This window comes from Symsagittifera roscoffensis, chromosome 4 (assembly GCF_963678635.1).
Source record: "Symsagittifera roscoffensis chromosome 4, txSymRosc1.1, whole genome shotgun sequence".
Taxonomy (NCBI): Eukaryota; Metazoa; Xenacoelomorpha; order Acoela; family Convolutidae; genus Symsagittifera; species Symsagittifera roscoffensis.
In genome coordinates this window covers 61,641,858-61,666,016 of record NC_087065.1, presented here as the reverse complement: position 1 = coordinate 61,666,016, position 24,159 = coordinate 61,641,858, and the positions used below count along the sequence as shown (strand labels likewise).

Genomic DNA, 24,159 nt, shown 5'->3' with positions numbered 1-24,159 from the left:
GTGGTTTTTTATTCAGTCAATTTTCAGCGATCGAAAAAAAATTTTAAACAAAAGTTTTTTATACCCCATTGAAGACATTGACTTCCTGAGCTCAAATAAAAAAAAACACCTCCGATTTTTTTTTGTAAAGTTCTGGGGGTTTGAAAATTGCCAAATTTGCCATGTTCTGGACTAAATTATGAGCTCTTTGAAGAGTTGATTCATAATGCTGAGAGCGTAACGCCAATTATTTATGCGTGGTGAATTATCCCGCACAACAAAATCGTTGCAAATTGAATTGAGGCTAGCTAATTGGTGGTCGTATTGATTTCGTACGACTCAAAATTTTACATTTTGATATTGTCCAAAATGTATAGGTTTTTAATATTTTCTTTTACCAAAAACTAATTGATATGAATGAAGGGACAGTCAGAACCTTCAGGGCTTTGCCCTGATATACGAGCAGTCTTGTTTGAATATATGTTTTGCAAGTTGTTAAAGTGCTTCGTTTTTAGTACTCGATGTTGCTTAACATCTAAAACGCAGCTAAGAGAGCTTGCACGACGCGAAATCTGGATGTCGGCGATTCGAATCCCGTAGACGTTTTTTATTCTATTTCTCAAAGTTTTTCTTAATTAATTATGCTTAACATTGCGTATTAAGGTTGCTTTGAAACAAAGAATGCAAAGCAGCAGTGTTTTTTTCACTCGTGTTTAATCAAAAGTTTGATCATTTTAAAAGTTAACATTCCATTTAATTTTTTGACCCAAGTGCTTGAGAATATTTTATATTGCAAAGAAAAGATTCTGAAAGCGTTTTTAAAATTGAAACAAGGATAGCCGGTTGCTGTGCTAGTAGCACAAAATGTTGCGACCACGCCGATTTTAAAAATGATTCAAAAAATTAGACAAAACTTCAAAAAATGAAGTTTTGTTTGAAGCTCTACAGTTTTTTGAACCATTTTTGCCCAAATTTCCATATACTTTTTGGGGGGACTGATTTAGCAGAAAAAATGCTAGAAAGTGTTTTTTTTAAGCTAAAATAACAGTAATATTAGAAGTAGATTTAGTTTTCCGGCTCTATTCAAGTTTTCTAATTGCAGACTAATCAAGTTTTCTAATTTCAGACCAAATTTCAGACGAATAATTCTCAAGACTCAGGCAATGTTTTTAATTTTTTTTCCGAATGAAAATAATGGCCAAATCAGATTTTTAATGTAAACGGACAAAAACTAAACAAAATAACCGATGAAAAAAATTCTTAAGTTTTCAGATTTTTCAAGAAAAAAATCATAAAATCTAATTCAAAATTTGGGGCAAACTGGTGTTCACATCTATGTTTATGAGTTGATGTGAATGAAAAAAATATATTTTTTTGATAAGTTTTTAGTGAGTTTTTTATTAAGAAAACTTCAAAAAATTTCTTTTAACTGCGAAGACCAAATCGGGCGAGAAAACACAGGCTTATCAACAAGTCCTTCCCATCCTTGTAAGGTGGTGGTCAGAACAAAAAGCATGAATAATGAGGAACAGTGGGACAATTGACGTGCTGTATTTTTTTTCAATTTATTTGAAAACATGTGTTGGGTTACATACTTTGCTTTAAAATCCAAACATAAAAGAGCTGATAAAAGATTTCTGAGCTATACATAAATTTTATCATTATGGACTTGAAACATTTTGTGAGTCTATAAATTGACGAACCCAAAATGTGAGATGGATGTGGAAGTTAGCAAAACGTTGAGTTTTGAAGTTTTTTCTTAAAGAAATTGAGGACATCACTTTGATACAAGCATATTGGTGCATTTTAATTCTTTTTTTCTCAGTTGCTGTTTGACTTTCGAAGTTTTGTGCTTTTTGAATTTAATTTAAGTTTCGAAAATTGGATTTTGATTTGAAATTTCCTGCTATAATTAGCTAGTTTTTTCATTTCCGCAACGTGTAAGTATTTTTGAATTGTACATTTAACATGAGTTTAATAAAATTCGAGACTCTCTGATGTGAATTTTTTTTTTCGAAATTTTTAACTTAAATTTTTTTTGAGATATTTCTGTGTATGCAGAAGTTTTTCCTTAAAGTAGTGTATTGTTTATACTGTTTTCAATGAAATAAAAAGAAATTCATGGTATGAGTTTGACTTTTTTTACAATTGATAGGGCAAGTATCTTGTAATTGGGAACTTTAGATTTCTGTAAACATTTTTTCTTACAATTGTGTAAGAATAATTTCGAATTCTGTCGGTAACTTCATTGAGCATCTACTTTTGCATATCAAGTTCCCGTTCTACTCAAAAATTCTATTTAAGTTGGCTGTAAGCCAACTCCGAATAGAATTTTATATTGGTTAACCGTGTTTTCTAATCTTAAATTGCTAATTTTGAAGGCCGATGATAATTATTCCGACTATTTTCGAAGAAATGGCGGATTATTTTTCTCTTTACTGTACTGGGAGGGATGCAAAATTTATCCAGCTCAAAATTTATTATTACAAAAATTGTTATATTTCAATGCTTATATTTATTACAAAAATTGTTGATTATTTCAATGCTAATCTGCTGATTGCAATTTTATTCTCGACATTTTTCCTCAAGTTGAACTTAAACCCAAACAAATGTATGAAAATTTCGTTAAAACAGTTTTCGATGATTTTTCCGAACAATTCTTTCCTATGTTGTCGCTTTTGTCTATTTTTTTCGGCTAGCTTGACATGCTTTGTTTGTGATACATTGCAATTGCGTGAAGCCGCATTTTATTTCTTTGTTCTGTATATTTTCAATTGTTCATAGTTTTTTTCTGTATCGCAAGTGATGCGGAGCATCGATCCGTGTGTGTACAGGTTCCGAATTGGCCTAGATAAAGCTCAGTTTGTTTCAATTTTTCGAAGCAATGCGACGGAACAGCTCAGTATTGATTGGTTTTGCTTATCTGTGCCTCAAACTCGCAAATTAAGTAAACTTGGGCCTTTTTCAGCATTATCTTACAATTAAGTTTAGCAACAAGGGACTGATATTTTAAAATTTTTTACGCTGGATTATGAATCCCATTTATGAATTTGATGATTTTGCGAATGAAATGGTTTCATTTTTTTCTAAAATATAAGAAGTGCTGTTGCATGCTATTAAGGGTTTCGTCAATGAGTTAAATTACGAAGATCTGGAACCCAGTAATTTCGGAGATTTGACCATTTAGGTTTTAAAAACCTCAAGTTAAAAAAGCGTTGTTGGATTCCCCGGTCTTTGCTACGATTGTATTCATTTCGCAGCTTTTCTCCATGTATTTTATATAGAAGCATAAATCACGTTCGCCAATCTGTTTGTAGCACCGGAGGTTTGTTACACGCTAGTTAGTTTTTTTTCTTCGGAGTTGAGATAGAGAAGCCTTTTTGGTTTTTTGTACCAATAGCTGCCTGGTTACTGTTTCAGGAAACTACTCAGGACATAATCGGTTTCAATTCTTATCCTTTTCCCTTTTCCATTTCCTAATCTGATTACACTGTCAAATTTCTAATGGAATACATCACAAGACAGGCAGTAACGCTTAAAACTGCTAATTGACATCTGTTTAAGGTGGAAAAATGTGTCGCCCCACCCGTCACTTTAGCCGGGCTCCAGCCGGATTAAACCAAATTATACGCACTTTTATTTTCCATACCCGTCACATTTTCCCCCCGTCTACTGACAATCCAATTTTCCTTTTTTGTCCCCAACTACGATTTGACAATCCAAACTGCTTAATAAGAGATGCATTTTTGACTGCAGTAATGGCCTTTTATTCATAAAAGGTTCCATTTAAATTCACAAAAGAGATCTTCTCAAGTAACACTTGAATGCATATTAATACCTACAATTTCCGCCTGCTGACAATAGCCCATTGATTTTCAGTCCGCTTTATGACTCAAATTTCTTCTACTACAAAGAATTTTTTTCAACTAATTCTTACGTTTTTATATCTCACACTGACTGATGGATTGCAATCTGATTGCTGGCTGTTCATAAATTATCTGCTTTAATTTTCCCAAATTGAAAGTACTTATCAATCAGCACGTACTTCTAAGTCCTAAATTACTTTTTGATAACATTTATTTTTAAATTTGGTTTCCGTTAAACTTCAGAGGCTCCAACACAGCGGCAAGTGCTTTGTTTTTGTTTGCAACTAGATATTTACTACGATATGATATTTTTGCATTTTTAAAATCTTTTTGGCAGACTTTAAGTGACCGAAATAAAGTAACAACTCATTTAAACGAGACTCAGATTATGTTAATATTCTTGGAATAACGATAAGTTTTTCACGTCTGTTTTGCGCATGCAAATGACAGATATGAATTTTTAAAACTATTTTTGATTACAAAACGCAAATTTCCATAGTATTCAATTACAAATTTTGATCAAGAAAACACAAAAAGAACTATGTGATGTTCTTTTCTTCAAAATGATTTCACAGTTTGAACTGTTTCCGTTTTCTCGGTTCCAGGTAAGAATAAATGTTAGCTAAAGACATTCTAGTCAAATCAAGATAGTTTCCATATTATCTTCATGTCGTCAGTTTTAATCGAAGAAATTCCTCTGCTCTTAATTGTAATCGCAAGCTTGGATCTGCTTTTGGTGTACTTTATTATAATACCGGCCGCTACTTTTACTTGAATTTTAATACCAATTTTGAATGTGTTTCCCCTGATAATTTAGCTTGAGTTTAGCTACTAAAATTTACTCTGCTAGAAAATTTACTAGAATACGCAATCAATTGCAGCGTTTAGAAAACACAGCGCTTTATTTGGTGTCATCAAAAACTTTGCAGTACTTTTTAGCTGTAGTTCAAAAGTTTGTTAAATTCTTACTGTTTATGAACTCCCTCAAGCTCTTCTAATTCTAAAGTCTAATTTCGGCCGCAATTGTAGAAACATTAAATCTAATTGATCAACGAATCAGGGGTAGGTCTTGGTTTTTCTCGAGGGGGATGTGGATTTTCAAAAAAATGTTCGATAAATTTGTAGACCTTTTTTTTAGGTCGAACAAATTGATTTTGAGCGCTCTCCCAAATTACTAAAGAAAAGCCCTGTTTTGGCAAATTTTTTTGCGCTGCAGGCAAATTTTTGAAAAACGTGACAATAAAAACGCGTTTTCTAGGCACTATTTGGACAGTTTTGACCGAAAAATTGCGTATTTTTGGCGCGCGCTCCCAGCTTTAAAATATTTTTTAATGGTGCCAAAAGCGCCTTTAGAAATTTTATTTGGTCAGCCAGCCAAAGATGAAGCGCTTAAAATAGTACCACCTACCCATAATGGAGTAGTCAAGGGTTCGAATCCCTGAAGAGGGGGTGTCCGCCCAACTCCCCCTAAATTCGCTGCTGCAACGAATATTTAATTTACAAATTTGTTGCTTTTTCCACTTAGATAAAACACAAAGGAATCAGACCCGGCCAGTTGGCAATTTCCCAGGTGAGATTTAAATTTAGGTTCGGACTCACATCCATATCTTCACTGTGTTCGAAATCTGCAATAGCATCTAGCTTAAAATTAACAAGACTGCTTGAATCATGGTGAATTCCTGAAAGTTCCGACCGCCATTCAAGTTGCTAAATATCTTTGTGTTTTGTCCGAAAACCTAATTAACAAAGATTTTATATCACAAGAATTCTCACAGATATTCGCATTTGGGAAGTTGTTGTATACGGTAGTTTTACATAGTTCTTTCAGAACTGTGATCAAAAATTTGCAATTATGTATTTGGCTAGAAACTTTTTCTTCGAAAGTTTTTCTCGTCGAAAATTGAGGCTTGATTTTTTGACAAATGAAGTGTATTTTACAATATCAAAGCATTTAAAAAATCAGCTTGGGATTTGCACAAAACTTTTCACTCAATTTTGTTTCTTTTGAAGGAAAAAATCACGTTGAAGACAAAAAGGTTTCTTTGAACATGAAAAGTTGTATTGCGACTAAAATTTGAGACAAAAAATTTTCCTGAAATTTAGATTTCTTAATTCGGAATTTTTTTGGTTAAGGTAAAAGTTACTTATCGTACGGTTTTTTACATGGAAATTGTATGATAAACATTTTTCCCATACAATCCGTGTATGAATTTTTAGGATTAGCTGTTTTCTTGTATGAAATTGTCTGACAAGCATTTTTTTTTGCTTAGAATTGTATGATAAGCATTACTTAGGCGTGGAGGTCAACTTGGGCTATTTCTGGATGCTTATTTTTAGGATGGTATTGAATAAAACTAAATATAGGTTCTTTTTTATTAGTAACTGAATCAATCAATTTAATATGTTTCGTTTTGTGATTTTCCCAAAATAACTCATAAGGGTCAAGTGCGGTATCATTTTAAAGCTTTTTCATCCGTGATTTGAGTTCAAAAAGTTTAGAACCTTGTGTTTTATCGATTTTCAGACCAACTTGATGACACTGAAATTGATTAAACTGAATTTGATGCCCAAATTAAAACAATTCAAATAGCACATTACCGCATCACGAGGCCAAAGTGTGCATTTTGTGAAGTGCAATCGGATTCCACTACAAAGACAATCCCTTTTTCTTTTGTTCTATCATGTTCTTTGAACATTCCGACGAACTTTAAACATGTATTAAGATTTGTATCTAGAATCCAGTAGCATACAGACACAAATGTATGTGGCTATTTAGTGCACAGTTTGGCCTCGTAATGCAGTTGAAATGGAAATTTTAAATATCAAATGGGGAGGAACTTTATATTAGGGTGGGTTTTATTTTTTTTCTTTTTGTTTTGTATTCCACCCAAATCAAATCAGCTACCACAAACAATCATCGGAGTGAGTTCAGTGATATATCATAATAAAATTTTTCTGTCGTTATTCAAACAACCTTGAAAAATTTCCATAAAATTTTCCCAGTGTAGAGAAAAACCGGTATTGAAATAATATGAAAAACCGGAAAACTATAGCTAATTTTAATGGCTTAAAATTTTACAATAGCTTAATTCAAAACGTTAAAATTTATTTTTACTCGGGTATCTTTAGTTTTTTTTGAGTATTTTAACACCTTTTTTGAATCAAAAATTTAAAAAAAGCTTTTGACAATTTTTTTTGATGTTTTTTTTGCTTTTTCAGTCATTTTTCTACAAAAATTGTTTTTCAATTTGCTCATGTTTTTATTACTGTCGAATATGCCTAATCTATAGTTTTTCGTTCAGATCCTTTTATCACACCACGCCAAAAAGAACGAAAAGAATTTGTAAAAACTTTTTTGTGTTTTTTTCTAAGACTATGGTCGGAACATCCTATGCTACTTGCGCAGTAACCGGCTATCCTTGTTTTCAAATGTTTTTAGCTCAACCAAGCCACTTATTGGACAACACAATCCGCTCCGCAGGCAAAGTGTTTTGGGAAAACGTGCCAAATGCAGTTGTTGAGCATATTTTGGAAGGTCGAAAAGTTAATGTGTTTGGTAATTATTCCTTTCATGCAGGTTGCAATGTAAGCAATTTTAAGGTAATTTCATATGATAATTTTGCGTAAGGGATAGGAAACTAGAAAAATTCTATGCAGTTTTTAGCAGTGAACTGCTCTAGATAGATTTCAGTGAAAATTTTTGGTGTTTCTTTGCGGAAAAAGAAAACGAAAATGTATTTGAAAAGTTCAGTTGCTTTGGTTTCTTTCTATGATGCAATTTTTTTTACGGATCTTGTATTTTTTTCACTTACTTTTAAAAGTGGTTGCGAGCATACGATAGTCACTGTCGGAGACCAATTTGAATGTCTTTTGAAGGTGATTTGCAATCTGACTTGCTGAACCTGCTATTTTAACTCATTGGTTACTTATGTATTCTTATTATTTGGTTCAGGTTTGGAAATTTTCCCGTGCGTTCTTGTTGTTATAGATTGGTCTGCTTAACACTTTTTGGATAATGTTTTATTGGCCCTATGACACCAGTCCATTACCGATTGGCCATTCTTTGGATTTCAAAAGAAAATAGATTCGTACCGTGAATAAATGTCAGACTTTATAAACGGATGGCCGTTGGAAAATGGCGCCACTGGAAACAATAAATTATGCTGTTTGACAGCTCCAGTAAAAAAAAATTCTAATTGAGGAAGAATGTCAACTTGATATTCAATATAACTCCAGTTTTCTGTCTTTTTTGTCTTTTATTGGTCTGCTTTGTTGGATAGATATGAAGAAAGTCATGCCATCTCTGCTGCTGCTACATTTGTACCATTTTGGCTGGTGCCTTACGGACATAGATGTAATTTTGGCAAAATATGTGCAAAAGTCAATAAATCGGACCGGGAATTGTATTAAAATAAGACAAGGAAAGGCAAGCGGATTGTTTCGGCCGGATTTTCTCTTTATTTCTTAATTGCGTATCCGCTGCCACTATTCAGCCCCCTATTCAGCCCCATTCATTTCGCCGGATTATCCGACGGAGAGAAACTTAAGCTTGAAATCTGCGGTCGATCAAAAATAGTCTGTTAATATCGCATAACTGGCTAGGACCTCAATCAAAAGTACCCTCCAACCGTAATTCTTCCTATCCAATTTGAAAGCCACCAAACAACGAATCCCGCCCGCTGTTTTATTATTAACTTAACTACCAGAAATAACTCTGGCTAAGGTGAGCTTGCAAGCCTTTCCAGCTGAGTAAAATTGACTTTAGCTGTTCAAAATACTTCATTGATTATTTTTGGGACCCGATTTTATCTTTTCTTGCAGGGGTGATTCACTATTTTGAGATTAGCAGCAGAAAAATTAAATATTTGGGGAACCACAGCCGGAAAATTGAGTTTTCTATTGATTTTATCAACTGCCCTAACCTGAGAACATGTGAACACATTACATATTGAGAAAACACAAAACAGTTACTTGAGCCAGTATCTATTTTTCATTTCCAGCAGTCAGAATGGCACAATCACTGTTAAATTGAGTCATTTTCTCTTTAAATTACTTTTTCTTTTTCATATCGTCTAATTGGTGAGTTTATTGAACGTCTCTCATGTTTTTCTATCTTGTAACGGAAACGCCCCCTTTTATAAGATCTTAGCTTTTTAGTGTAATTTTTATTGAAAAAGACAAAAATTTGCATAACACTCCCCGTGCGGCGCAGTTCTGGCAATAGATGCTGTTTTTACTCTCATTTTCTAGCTCGACGGGGGCGCGTTTAAATTTGTGGCTCTGGAAATTGGATTTGGGTGAAATCTTAGGGGAATCCCAGGGAGCTGACTGCTAATTTAGCCCAATGTATAAGAGTTGCCCTTCTATCTATCATTAGTATTACTAACCTTACTAACCTAAAACCGCAGACTAGCCTCTCTTATTTTTTGTTGATGTCAAATGAAGTGAAAAAAAAAGAAAAAAGGAAAATTCAGATCATGTTTCGTTCATAAATTTCATTGCGTGTCCTTAACTGCACATAAATTTGGCTGCTAATGACATTTAGTGAAAAAATGCGTCGAGTAAAAAAGGGCATTTGACGGTATTGAGGCGATAAACAACACCGCATAAACTCTTGTTCTTTTAAACGCTTTTTTGCAATCAGTCAGAATCCATTAATCTCATTCTCATCTTCCTCACTTTCAATTTACTTTATCCGATCTACAGACGAGTGTAAATTCTGTTTTCCCATAATAGTAAACTGAACCCACGTGTCTGCCATATAGTTTTAACCACTTCAATTCTGCGGCCCAAACGACTCTTTGATATTATTTTTTAAAAATGAAGTTTCTTCAAACCGATATGAAATAATAAAAGTAAAACATAGTGGGTAGAAATGTAAAAGGTTATCTCAAGTTTTTTCCGCATTTTAATTGGCATAAAAACACCTTTAATCTTATGCGCAAAGAAAACGTTTATTTTTGTCTGGTTACTGTTTATGTTGTTTACTTGACATTTATTGGGATATTTTGTTTCAGTTGGAAGAAGACGCAAAATCGAAAGTTTTTATAGCGAAGGAAATTGGAACTTTGACTGCACCTGAACCAGAATTAATTTTTCAGAAGAGCTCCCATTTTCAATTTCCCGTTAATTCCAAACAAATTAATTTTGCGCCCTCAAAATTGGCTGAAAAGACAACGAAGCAAATTCGTGAAAAAGCAAGCGGTTATTATAGAAATATTTGACAACAGGGGAATAATGTGAATGAAATTATGAAATCGTGACAGGAGATTAATTTATGTTCATTCTATACGTCACACAGGGGACGAAACTTCACTCAAAATCCCAAAGGTAACACCCACACTTTACAACAATTCCATCGGTCCACCATCATCATCAGCAGCACATCTGATCCCCACTTTCAGTTCCTTATCGCCATTTAGGTATTGTTACATCACTATTGCATAACATTATAATATTACATCAGCATTGCGTAAGATTAAACTGGATAAACTGCCTTTTAGTTCCGATGATTCATGTTGATGCTGTTATTCAAAACCAAAAAGTGATGAGAGAGTTTCAAATTGTTCATCAGATGTTACTGCAATTTCTGATAGAAAACTGAAAAAAAAGAAGAAAAACGAGAAAAAAGCGGAGAATTTGGTCTCAGTTGTTTTTTTGTTGTCTGTTTTGATCGTGGCACGGGTCCCTCGTTTAATAGCGGCTCGTCTGCTCATATTGGCGGACTGATTGAGATTTATTGAGGAGTGTACACCTGTGTTTGAATTGTTCTCCCGCAATCGACCGAATTACCCTGTCATAACCTGATTAATTGCTGTCATAAGACGCATCTGATCTAGCCAAATTTACGATCCCCTCAACCAACCAGACATTATTCGAAGCCAACCACCGGTCGATCGAAGAAACCCTTCCGCATTTCTACTTTCGCAAGGAGTTTTTTTTTAGATCTGTGCAAAAGCCATTTTGATAGTTTGAATTTATTGATTGGAAAAGAGAAAAAGGATTTAAAAAAGCCGTATTACATTACGATGCAGTGTGCGCTTTTATATCCAAGCATTAAATCGCTGACAACAATTCATATTTTATTATAAAACTGGTAAAACTGATCGGTAAAGAGAAATCTACCTTCTAGTCTCCTTAATCCATTGTTCCTCGTTTTTATTTAACACGCCGCCAATTCAATTTATTTTCCTAGCTATAAAATCAAATAGTTCCAGCTCCAATTTCTTCCAACCAGTTGATCCAAACAAACCACTTTGCTCCCTTTGTTTACTTTTTCGTCGTAAAGAAAAAGTTCTCGTTATCAACAATCGTATCTCATATCTGGTGGAAGTATTTCAACAACCCGAACTTCACAACGCAGATCCTTCGTACATATTTTGGCTCAATTTCATTCATTTGCAAACTGAAATATTTTCAATTTGAGAGATTTGTAAAACGTAAACTTCGAAAGCATTCTTGATAGACACTATTTTGCTATCCGAATTTAAAAAATGAAATTTATGGCAGCAAATCAGTTAAAGTCTGTGTCGGTTTGCGATTACCCTGACAACCCACGCAAATCTAACACCGCCTCCTTCGGCCGTGTTCAGGTTCGGGGTCACTATAATGAAACGGGATCAATAAGACGACCCGCGAATGTTTCCGTGACCTTTGACCGGTCAAATAATAGTCTTTTGTTACTGTCAGGAGCCCTGATTCTCAGCCTATTCGCAATAGTTACCATATCACAGAGGATTTCAATCATGAGGAATGACAACATGCAAAGTGACCAATTGAATCTCGAGGAGTGGAGTGCCTCGATATTTTTTCCAAGCAAGATGATGAAAAGGATGCCGCAGGGGTTCTCTAACGAGGAGTTTAAACAGTGGAAAGGTTAGTTTGCTTGGCCTACTTCAGATAGAAAAACCGTCAAAATGTAACTTCAACTGGTAGTGCCTCGAGAAAATTAAACAAGATTGTGAATTTAAAAGAAGGATCGAGTAAAACGTTCAAGTAATTTCGAACGAAGTCTTCTTATGAAAATTAAGACTGATCTCATATGCAGTCTTTGTTAGATCATGTGCAACTGGCAGAAACCAAAAAATTAATTTTAATTAGATTACTTCATTACTAATTTTAATTTTGTTACGATCTATGCTTGCTTAATCAAACTCAGAAGATATAGTAGTTGAATTAATTTTTTTAATTTCACAATTCCGGAAATGTTATTTTTTTACTGCAAAATGCTATTGATGACTTTTTTTAACGTTTAAATGTTTTCTTGCAAGAAGAGATCTTTTGATCAATAATTGATCATGTTGCGTGGTTGATATTCAGTGGCGCCAACATGAACATTTCAGATAAAAATCATATTGTTTGTTTATATTTTAGACGAAATCAGCAGGTCACGTGTTGTGGGCGTGGAGAAGGGTTGTGGTCGGATGAAGAACAGACTGCTGCACTTGGAGGGGGGAGGGCGAGTGTGTTGCAGGTATAGACAGAACCAGGATCAGATCCAGGGGGAGGTCTTCTCGTTCTATCTCAGCCGTGCGATTGGTCAGTTTGAGTCCTCATCCACAATCTTTCATAATATTAGCATACCATGTTTGACCGCGTATAAAAACCCCTTTTTAATCCGGAAATTCTCAAAGCTGGGGAAGTGCTTGGGGGTTGGGGGGGGGGGGGGGGGGGGGTTTGCGGTAACTTTTCTAACGTTGTAGTTCTTTTTCTAACGTTTCTAACGTTTTAAATTCTTTGGTCTAACGAGCAAAGAAGCGGTAAAGTTTATGCTGTTAAGTTATACTTATAGCAAAAACTCGTTAACGTTGTTCCTTTTGGGACATTGAAATAAACAAGTTTCATTCTCTTGTTTTTCACATTGATGAGAAAGAAAGTAATTGAAATTTTTATTGAAACAAAAATGGTCGAGCTCACGTAAATTTGGATTGAATGTTTTGCTTGCGCTTGCGTTAAGCAAGGGTATTGCAATCGGGTTCTTGACTTTTTTTTCCGTAAACAACTTCGTTAGGGTTTTTTAGGGATCTTTTTTTTGCAATTTTATATCTTTTTATATGTTGATTTCTTCTAGCCCCTTTCAGCCCTAGTAAATGTTGATCTTCAAGAAAAATGTTGTCACAAATTGGTTGTCAAAATATAAAGTAAAAGTTATGTCTGTTTTGCAGGTATTAACAAAGTTGCCCCAACCAAACTCTCGGTTTTCAACGCGTCCGATCCTTTCTGGTCAGATGTTGCCCCTCAGCTGCTCAAAAATGAAAACGAGGGCGAAGGGGGCTGGGAGGAGGGAAAATTGGTCATCCTTACCAAGTTCATCGACTACCTTCATCCTGTCAATATACCCTTATACTTCCAGACAGATCAGAACTCCGTCGCTGATTGGTCAACTTTGGCCTCTTTGCCAACGATTTTGTCCAATCAGAGCTCAGTATCTTTGAACTCAGTTGAAATAGCAGAATTAGCCCAGTGGTCCGACATGGTAGTTTTCGACTATCTAACTGCGAACTTAGATCGAGTCGTTAACAATCTGAACAATTTGAAATGGAACTCAAGAATGTTGCAGTATCCCATACACAATTTGCAGCAACGAAACTCCGATAACCTTTATCTGTTATTTGACAACGAATCAGGTCTGCTTCATAGTTACAGAATACTAGACAAGTTTAGTCATTATCACGACCAGCTTTTGAGCTCAGTTTGCTTGTTTTCTCCCCAAACCGTGGCCAACATCGAACGACACGCCAGCAACTCTAGTCTGTGGTCTTCCATGTACCAAGATTTCCAAGCCGAAGAGTCCCTCAGCCGAAAATTGCCCAAGTTGCCGTCCCGATTCGTCTCCATTCTGCACAGTCGGCTGAATAGCACTAGAGAGCAATTTGCACATTGCGAAACTCGGTTGAAAAATAACAAATAAATCGTTTATGTTTGTTTCTGTTAAATGTTTAGCCAATCTGTAATGAACGTCAATGATTCATGTTTCTTCGTATATTTCAAATAGTGTAGAGTATATTTTTGAAATTAATCTCAATTTTTTTCTTATTTGGTGCTATTTTGAATGTTTTAAATAAATTATTAAACATGTTATTCTCATGATTTTAACATCATATAAATGCGCAAGAGAGGATTGTTCAACTAATTTAGTATGTCTTATTCCATACGTTTGAGTGCCTCCGAGGAGTTGTAATCGCAAACAGGTCTGAGATGTGAAAATTGGCTTTTTATCCAATTCTCTGAAAACTTTACGAGCAGATGATTCAGTTCTTAGATGGAGCGCTTGGAGATTGCGAGATGCAAACATTCAAAAAATAAAACGGTCATCAAATCCGAACGCATTTTATCGAGTGTTATATGAAAGACATTGGCGTCTGTGAACTTTGCAACAGGTACATATTCACATATTCGATTCTAATGAACATATGGGGACAAAAAGTTGGTCATAAGTTTTTCGGCCCTCATTCCGAAATATTAATTGAATTAATGGGGGGGATGGGGAGGATTTGACATCTGACCCCCTGCTGAGATAAAGGGTACCTCCCCTCTTTGTACTATATTGAGTTACCCATTTTTGTCTTACTGACCCTATAATTTTTCTAAAAGCGCTTTCGGCGTCAATATATACTAATTTTGATTTGGGAGCGCGCGCTAAAAAAACGCATTGTTTTGGTCAGCATTTTTTAAAAAGTTGGCCTGTTTTTTTTTTCAAAAACTCGCCTGCGGCGCAGAAAATTTGGTGAAAATAGGGTCTTTATAGTGATTTGCTGGAGCTCAGAAAATCAAATTAGTCGACCTAAAAAAAGTCGACCAAATTTTCGATTTTTTTTGTTGAAAATCTGCCCCCCCCCTCCCCTCGAGAAAATCCTGGATCGGCCCCTGATTGAACTTCGAAACTGTTTACTCAAATATGTTTACTCTGTTGTCAAATTTGGTGAAGTCAGCAACAAATTTGATAAATCTGCTTAAAGTATATTATTTCAACAAATCTGATTGGCTAGTCTAAGCCTAGTCGAAAATTGCATGGAAACAAAATCAGGAAAAATGAAGGTCAATTTTTTTAGCTGTGCGGAAAATTTAACCGCGTTTGGGTTCAACAATGTTTCTCTTAAATATTAACCTTCGAAAAACTTATTTTTAAGTTCGAAAAATTTACCTTTTATTCCTTACTTACTACAAATATTCTTTACTTACTACTAACTTTAGTATTTTTTGTAATTTATTTGGAAAATAAAACTATAAAATTTAATCTGCTGCTGACTTCACATTCTCTAGCAACTCATTCATTTTGAGTCTAAATTTTTGAAAAGTCATTTTTTATTTATTAGAATCAGGGATGCTCAAATCCATTGACCGACTGAAATTTAGTTTACATGGGTATCGAGAAAAAAAAACAATCGAAGAACTCAAGCTTTTGTTGGAGCGGCCATTGCCTCATCGAGGAAAGCAAGTTACCAGTCTGAAGTGAGCCAATGAACTACTTCCTCCCTACCGCCTTGCGAGAATGGATGGATTTATATTGCTCAATTGATCGGCAAAAAGCTTTGTGTTGAACATTCGGGGAAAATTATTTTTAAGAGCTTCAGTTATCCCTTCACAGCCTTTTTACATGTGGAATACACACAATTGAGCCAAATATTAACTCTGCAGAGGGGGAATTAAGGGGACACCCTCTTCAGGGAGTCTACCCTTTCACTGCCCATAGAACTCCGTATTTGTTGATATTTTATGACATCTATTTTTGGCCGATTGGCCCTATGTCTAAAGGTGGCATTACATAGTTTTTTTTACAGGAGCGCGCGCCAAAAAACGCAAATTTTTTGATCAGAACGCCATAAAAACCGCCAAAACTGGAGGAGAACTAGGAACATTTATTTTGATCAAGCTAACGAAGGGTCGTTAAATATTTCACATTTTATTTGAAAGTCCACCCTCAAAATTTTAGATCCGGCCTCACAATTTTGGGCATATCCGTTTGCCAATTTGGGTGTTTGCCAACCTTATTTATGGGTTTTTGCCAGATTATAGGCGTTTATCAGATTATAGGCATTTTCCAAGTTTATAGGCGTTTGCCAATTTCGGCTGAGCAATGCCCGCTTTTTACCTTAATTTACATAACAGAGGAATGAAGTATCTCTTTGGTTAAGCTTGTGTTTGCGAAATGCAACTTTACCTCTGGGCCAGGAAGGGTATTCAGTTGCAAGAAAAATAGAGGTTTTAATAAAATAGTTTTCGTAAAAAATTACTAGAAAAACCAAAAAATCGTGAAACTTTTTTTCAATTTTTATTGCAGAAATTTTTTGAAGTTTTTGATTCCCATAATGGCGTTAAAAAACCCAGAAAACTAACTTTTACTCGAGTAAAATTCAATTTCACGGCTTAAATTCAGCAGAAATAAGCTGCTTTAAGCCTGCACACTAGTTTTATTAGAGCTTCATTAGCTTGAAGTTAGACCAAAAATTAAAAATTTCAAATCGACTTTTCTCAAACTGGTTTTTTTTAATCTCATTCGAATCACAACTGAAAGGGCTTTAACATGATATATCACTCGATCCATTCCGATGATTATTTGTGGTACCTGATTTTGCGTGAAAAACAAATCTGAACTGCGTGAAAAAAAACTGAAACACACCCGAATACTAAGTTCCTCCCTGTTTTTCAAATGGTCGAAACAATAATATTTGAAGTGTAATGAAAAAGTTTTGAATTATTTATATTTTTCTCGAGATCTGCTGCGTGCGAATGCGTGGTTTTATTTTTGGTCTTCAGAGTTACCCTAATTTTGCCCAATAAATCTGTCTGTCCAACTTTTCTGTTTTTTTTTCTCCTATTTCAACCAACTGGAAGCTGACGCGAACAAAAAGTTAGGTTGAAATCATCAAAAAATCACCAATCAGAAGAAAAGTGGATTGTTTTGCGTTTTTTTGGAAGCCGATTGAACAAATCCTGTTCTTTAAAGCTGAATAAGAATACGAAGCTGAGTTCTTTTCTAATAACAAAAAAAAAGAATTATTGGAATTCAGTCTTCACGTTTAATTGAAAATAGGGTTTCAGTCTACAGTTCCTAATAAAGTTTAGAGTACTTAGATCAGTAAGTTTAGCTCAGGTAATTTTCTTTTTTTTCTTTTTTGAATCTGCTTGAAGGTAAGGATTTTTCAAGTTCAAAATTGAAAAAAAAATCTTTTTCTCTTGGTTTTTTGTTTACATTGCCGGCATGGCCCTTGGAATTGGCAAATTTATAAAATTACCTAAACCAGTGAAAATATTAGGAACAATTTTCTAGCCCCGCAAAATTGAAAATTTTTCTGAATTAAAAAAAAAATGAAAACAGAATATTTTAAAAAGTGAAAACTGGACAAAAAGCACTGAAAGCTTGCTTAATGCCGGTTGTCGTGTTTCTCGTCTTTTTTTGAGGTATTGAATTTTTTTTTTTCGAAAATATAACGCAATGTTACGAGTAAACGCTCGGAAAACACTTAAAGCTGGCTTATTGCTACGTGTTTCTCGTCTTGAGTTTCTGATATTGTCTTTTTCCTATTTTCAAAAAAAAATTTGAATATTTTTGTGACAACCATTTCTTTTGGTGTTTTTTTTTCTGATCAATTGGCGTCTTTCTACGTGTTGTGGCTAAGTGGACGCTCAGAAAAAACTAAAAGCTTGCTTAATGCTAGATATTGTTTTTCTCTGCTGTTTTTCAGATATTGAATTTTTCAAAAAAAATTGACTTTTCATGACAAGTTTTTGACGTTTTTGCGTTCAAATTGACAGGCGTCTATTTACGTGTTGTTGGTCTATTGGACGCTCAGAATATACCACAATCTTGTAGTGGTCTTTCTCATCTGGTGAAGATGGCGTTTCTCGTCTGTTTTTGTTTGATTGAATTTTTCGTATTTCTATCTTTTCAACTTTTTTTTTATTTTCATCTCACTGACCATTTACTAGCTTGGAACGGTGCTGTGGCTTCGGGCACGCTCGAGAAGAAAAAAAAATTGCCTATTGCTTTTTGTTGTTTCTGTGAGTCAATTTTTTGAATTTTCAAAAAAATGATTAGTTTTTTATGACTATTTTCTTAGCGTTTTTGCTTTCGAAACAATTTGCGTCTAACTACGTGCTATTGGCTTAGTGGACGCTCAGAAAATTTTGATGCTTGCTCATTGGAAGTGGTTGTGTTTTTTGTGTTTTTTTTCTAAGATTAGTTTTTTTCATATTTACAGTTTTTCAGGTTTTTTCCACTGAGTTATTTCCATCACAATGACCAATTTGCATCTTGCAATGCTACTAATGGGTTTTTTTGTTTTGTTGTTGCTCAAAAATACTGAAAACTTGTTTTATACTGGTTTTTGTGATTCTCGTTTCTTTCTCTGAGATTGACTTTTTTGTTTTACCAAAAAAACTTGATTTTTTATGACAATTTTCTTGTGCTTTTTTCTGGATCAATTGGCATCCAACTACGTGCTGTGGCTTAATGTACGCTCAGAAAATTCAAAATAGTTGCTCAATCTTAGTTGTAGTTTCTCTTCTGTTTTTCTGAAATTGAAATATTTGTTTGTTTAAAAGAAATTGTTCCGTTTTTGACATTTTTTGGCGTTTTTGCATTCAAATCGAATAATGTCCGTTTAAGTGTCATTGGACTATAAGACGCTCGGAAATTATTTTAATCTTTTTTTTTGATAGTAACTGCCAGCTGGGTTTTTCGTCTGTTTTCCTTGATTGAATTTACCGTATTTCCAATTTTTCAAGTTTTTTTCACTTAGTTATCTTCATCACACTGACTAATTTGTATCTCGCAATGGTACGAATTGATGTTTTGGTTTTTTGACGCTCGAAATTACTAAAAGTTTTCCCAATGCTGGTTGTTTTGCTTCTCTTCTGTTTTTCTGACATTGATTTTTTTGTATTTAAAAAATGGTTAATTTTTTATGACAGTTTTCTATGGCCTTTTTTTGTCGATCAATTGGCGTCTAATCACGTATCGTGGCTTTGTGGACGCTCAAAAAACACTAAAAAAATTGCTTAATGCTAGATCTTGTGTTTCTTTTCTGTTTTTTTGTTTTTCATCTTAAATGACAAATTTGTGCCGTTTTTGCGTTCAAATCAACTGTCGTCTTTTTAACTGTTGCTTGCCTGATTGACTCTCGTAAAAAATTACAATCTCGCTTTTTGATAGTGGTCGTGTTTCTCGTGTGTTTTTCCTTGCCCAAAATACTGAAATCTTGCCCAAAATACTGAAAGCTTGCCCAAAACAGGTTTTTGTGCTTCTCGTCTGTTTCACGGATATTAAATTTTGATGTTTTTTCAAAAAAGTTATGATTTTTATGTCAATTTTCTTGGGCTTTTTTTAAATCAACTGGCGTCTAAATACATGCTGTTTCTCAATGGACGCTCAAAAAACACGAAAAAGTGTCTCAATGCTAGTTAATGTGTTTCTCTTTTGTTTTCCTGAAAATGAATTTTTCGTTTTTCATTTTTAATGACAAGTTTGTGGCGTTTTTGCGTTCAAATCGACTGGCCTCTTTTTAACTGTTGTTCGCCTAATGGACTCTCGGAAAAACTACAATCTTGCTTTTTGATAGTGGTCGTGTTTCTCAAGTATTTTTCCATGATTGAATTTTTCGTATTTCCAGTTTTTCATGCTTTTTCTGCTTAATTATTTCCATCTCACTGACCTTTTAGTAGCTTGGACCGGTGCTGTGGCTTCGTGCATCGAAAAAAAATTTGATTAACGCTTCTTGTGTTTTTCGTTTGTTTTTCTCAGGTTGAATTTTTTCGTATTTTCACAAAAAAATGTTGATTTTATTATGACAATTTTTCTTGGCGCTTTTCTTTTCAGATCACTTGGCATCTAACTACGTGTTATCGACAAATGGCCGCTCAAAAATCACCAAATGTTTGCTTAATGCTGGTTGTTGTGCTTCTCGTCTGTCTTTCTGAGATTGATTTTTTGTTTTTTAAAAAATTTTGTCGATTTTTCATGACAATTTTCTTGGGTGTTTTCTTTTCAGATCGATTGGCATCTAACTACGTGCTGTGGCTTAAGGGACGCTCTAAAAACAACAAAGAGTTGCTCAATGCTAATTGTTGTGTTTCTCTTCTGTTTTTCTGAAAGTGAATTTTTTTAATGAAAATCTTCTCGGCTTTCTTGCATTCAAATTGACTGGTGTCTATTTACGTGTTGTTGGCCTATTGGACGCTGAGAAAATACTACAACCTTGCTTATTGATAGTGGTCGTGTTTCTCGTCAGTTTCGCTGTTAACAATTTTTTCTGTTTTTCCAGTTTTTCAATTTTTTTACATAGGTATTTCCATTTCATTGACCATTTATTAAGTTGAAATGGTGCTGCGGCTTCGTCCACGCTCGACAAAAAACTCAATATTTTGCTCAAAGATTCTTGTGGTATTTTTTGACGTTGAAGTTTTCGTTTTTTCAAAAGAATTGTTGATTTTTTAATGACAATCTTCTTTGGCATCTTTCTTTTCGTAATAACTGACATCTAACTTCGTGTTGTGGCTTAATGGACGCTCAAAAATCTTGAAATGGTTGCTCAATGCTAATTTTTGTTTTTCTCATCTGTTTTTCTGAAACTGCTTTTTTTGTTTTTTCAAACAAAAAATGTTGAGCGTTCTTGACTTTTTTTTGGCGTTCTTGCATTCAAATCGACTGGTGTCTATTTACGTGTTATCGGCCTATTGGAAGCTCGGAAAAATACAACAACCTTGCTTATTGGTATTGGCTGTGTTTTGTCTGTTTTCTTTGATTGATCTTATCCTTTTTCCAGTTTTTCAACTTTCTTCCACTTTGTTATTTGCATCACATTGACCAGTTTGTATTTTGCAATGCAACGAGTGGGCGTTTTTGTTATATTGGCGCTCAAAAAATACTGAAAGCTTGCCTAAAACTGGTTTTTGTGCTTCTCGTCTGTTTCACTGAGATTGATTTTTCTTGTCAATATTCTTGGGATCTTTTTAAAAAGCAACTAGCGTCTAACTACGTGCTGTTTCTTAATAGACGCTAAAAAACCTGAAATAGTGTCTCAATTCTAGTTAATGTGTTTCTCTTCTGTTTTTTGAAATTGATTTTTGTTTGTTTTTCATTTTTAATGACACGTTTGTACCCTTTATGCAATCAAATCCACTGGCGTCTTTTTAACTCTTGTTCGCCTGATGGAATCTCGTAAAAACTACAATCTTGCTTTTTGATAGTGGTCGTGTTTCTCAAGTGTTTTTTCATGATTGAATTTTTCGTATTTCCAGTTTTTCAAGTTTTTTTGGCTTAGTTTTTTTCATCTCACTGACCTTTTACTAGCTTGGAACGGTGCTGTGGCTCCGTGCATCGAAGAAAAACTAAAAATTTGATTAACCCTTGTTGTGTTTTTGGTTTGTTTTTCTCAGATTGAGTTTTTTCTTTCGTATTTTCAAAAAATTGTTGATCTTTATACGACATTTTTTTCGCGCTTTTCTTTTCAGATAACTTGGCATCTAATTACGTGTTGTGGCCAAATAACCGCTCAAGAATCACCAAATGTTTGCTCAATGCTAGTTATTGTGTTTCTTTTTCTTGTTCATCTTGAGGTTTGTATCTGGAATCCAGTAGCATACAGACACAAATCCAGTAGCATCAGTGCACAGTTTGGCCTCGTAATGCAGTTGAAATGGAAAATTTAAATATCAAATGGGGAGGAACTTTATATTAGGGTGTGTTTTATTTTTTTTCTTTTTGTTTTGTATTCCACCCAAATCAAATCAGCTATCACAAACAATCATCGGAGTGAGTTCAGTGATATATCATAATAAAATTTTTTTGTCGTGATTCAAACAACCTTAAAAAATTTCAAAACGTTAAAATTTACTTTTATTCGGGTATCTTTAGTTTTTTGAGTATTTTAACGCCTTTTTTGAATCAAAAACTTCAAAAATTTAAAAAAAGCTTTTGACATTTTTTTTGATATATTTTTTTGGTTTTTCAGTCATTTTTCTACAAAAATTGTTTTTCAATTTGCTCATGTTTTTTTACTGTCGAATATGCCTAATCTATAGTTTTTCGTTCAGATCCTTTTATCACACCACGCCAAAAAAACGAAAAGAATTTGTAAAAACTTTTTTGTGTTTTTTTCTAAGACTATGGTCGGAACATCCTATGCTACTTGCGTGGTAACCGGCTATCCTTGTTTTCAAATGTTTTTAGCTCAACCAAGCCAACTATTGGACAACAAAATCCGCTCCCCAGCCAAAGTGTTTAGGGAAAACGTGCCAAATGCAGTTGTTGAGCATATTTTGGGAGGTCGAAAAGTTAATGTGCTTGAAAATTATTCCTTTCATGCAGGTTGCAATGTAAGCAATTTTAAGGTAAATTCATATGATAATTTTGCGTAAGGGATAGGAAACTATGCAGTTTTAGCAGTGAAATACTCTAGATAGATTTCAGTGAAAATTTTTGGTATTTCTTTGCGGAAAAAGAAAACGAAAATGTATTTGAAAAGTTCAGTTGCTTTTGCTTCTTTCTATGATGCAATTTTTTTTTACAGATTTTGTTTTTTTCACTTACTTTTAAAAGTGGTTGCGAGCATACGATGGTCACTGTCGGAGACCAATTTGAATGTCTTTTGAAGGTGATTCGCAATCTGACTTGCTGAACCAGCTATTTTTAACTCATTGGTTACTTATGTATTCTTATGATTTGGTTCAGGTTTGGAAATTTTCCCGTGCGTTCTTGTTGTTATAGATTGGTCTGCTTAACACTTTTTGGATAATGTTTTATTGGCCCTATGACACCAGTCCATTACCGATTGGCCATTCTTTGGATTTCAAAAGAAAATAGATTCGTACCGTGAATAAATGTCAGACTTTATAAACGGATGGCCGTTGGAAAATGGCGCCACTGGAAACAATAAATTATGCTGTTTGACAGCTCCAGTAAAAAAAATTCTAATTGAGGAAGAATGTCAACTTGATATTCAATATAACTCCAGTTTTCTGTCTTTTTTTGTCTTTTATTGGTCTGCTTTGTTGGATAGATATGAAGAAAGTCATGCCATCTCTGCTGCTGCTACATTTGTACCATTTTGGCTGGTGCCTTACGGACATAGATGTAATTTTGGCAAAATATGTGCAAAAGTCAATAAATCGGACCGGTAATTGTATTAAAATAAGACAAGGAAAGGCAAGCGGATTGTTTCGGCCGGATTTTCTCTTTATTTCTTAATTGCGTATCCGCTGCCACTATTCAGCCCCCTATTCAGCGCCATTCATTTCGCCGGATTATCCGACGGAGAGAAACTTAAGCTTGAAATCTGCGGTCGATCAAAAATAGTCTGTTAATATCGCATAACTGGCTAGGACCTCAATCAAAAGTACCCTCCAACCGTAATTCTTCCTATCCAATTTGAAAGCCACCAAACAACGAATCCCGCCCGCTGTTTTATTATTAACTTAACTACCAGAAATAACTCTGGCTAAGGTGAGCTTGCAAGCCTTTCCAGCTGAGTAAAATTGACTTTAGCTGTTCAAAATACTTCATTGATTATTTTTGGGACCCGATTTTATCTTTTCTTGCAGGGGTGATTCACTATTTTGAGATTAGCAGCAGAAAAATTAAATATTTGGGGAACCACAGCCGGAAAATTGAGTTTTCTATTGATTTTATCAACTGCCCTAACCTGAGAACATGTGAACACATTACATATTGAGAAAACACAAAACAGTTTTTTGAGCCAGTATCTATTTTTCATTTCCAGCAGTCAGAATGGCACAATCACTGTTAAATTGAGTCATTTTCTCTTTAAATTACTTTTTCTTTTTCATATCGTCTAATTGGTGAGTTTATTGAACGTCTCTCATGTTTTTCTATCTTGTAACGGAAACGCCCCCTTTTATAAGATCTTAGCTTTTTAGTGTAATTTTTATTGAAAAGACAAAAACTTGCATAACACTCCCCGTGCGGCGCAGTTCTGGCAATAGATGCTGTTTTTACTCTCATTTTCTAGCTCGACGGGGGCGCGTTTAAATTTGTGGCTCTGGAAATTGGATTTGGGTGAAATCTTAGGGGAATCCCAGGGAGCTGACTGCTAATTTAGCCCATGTATAAGAGTTGCCCTTCTATCTATCATTAGTATTACTAACCTTACTAACCTAAAACCGCAGACTAGCCTCTCTTATTTTTTGTCGATGTCAAATGAAGTGAAAAAAAAAAAGAAAAAAGGAAAATTCAGATCATGTTTCGTTCATAAATTTCATTGCGTGTCCTTAACTGCACATAAATTTGGCTGCTAATGACATTTAGTGAAAAAATGCATCGAGTATAAAAGGGCATTTGACGGCATTGAGGCGATAA

At 34.5% G+C, this 24,159-nt stretch overlaps 3 protein-coding genes across 8 annotated transcripts in view; 2 read left to right on the top strand and 1 right to left on the bottom strand.

Moving 5' to 3' along the window:
- Nucleotides 1-13,957, top strand: part of LOC134845317 (extracellular serine/threonine protein kinase four-jointed-like) — a 36,392-nt gene extending 22,435 nt beyond the window's left edge. For 3 of the 6 annotated variants that reach the window (XM_063862294.1, XM_063862293.1, XM_063862296.1), the window contains exons 2-4: nt 9,863-11,720; nt 12,219-12,383; nt 13,010-13,957. In XM_063862294.1, the coding sequence (XP_063718364.1) occupies nt 11,339-11,720; nt 12,219-12,383; nt 13,010-13,755 (1,293 nt within the window). In that variant the 5' untranslated portion in view covers nt 9,863-11,338 and the 3' untranslated portion in view covers nt 13,756-13,957. The other 3 variants (XM_063862295.1, XM_063862298.1, XM_063862297.1) reach the window with 3 other exon arrangements.
- The window catches only part of LOC134845134 (26S proteasome non-ATPase regulatory subunit 1-like), a 428,069-nt gene that overhangs the window by 136,884 nt on the left and 267,026 nt on the right, over nt 1-24,159 (top strand). The gene's annotated exons all lie outside the window — the stretch shown is intronic.
- LOC134843767 (uncharacterized) overlaps nt 1-24,159 on the bottom strand; it is a 207,772-nt gene that overhangs the window by 129,682 nt on the left and 53,931 nt on the right. The window lies entirely within an intron of this gene.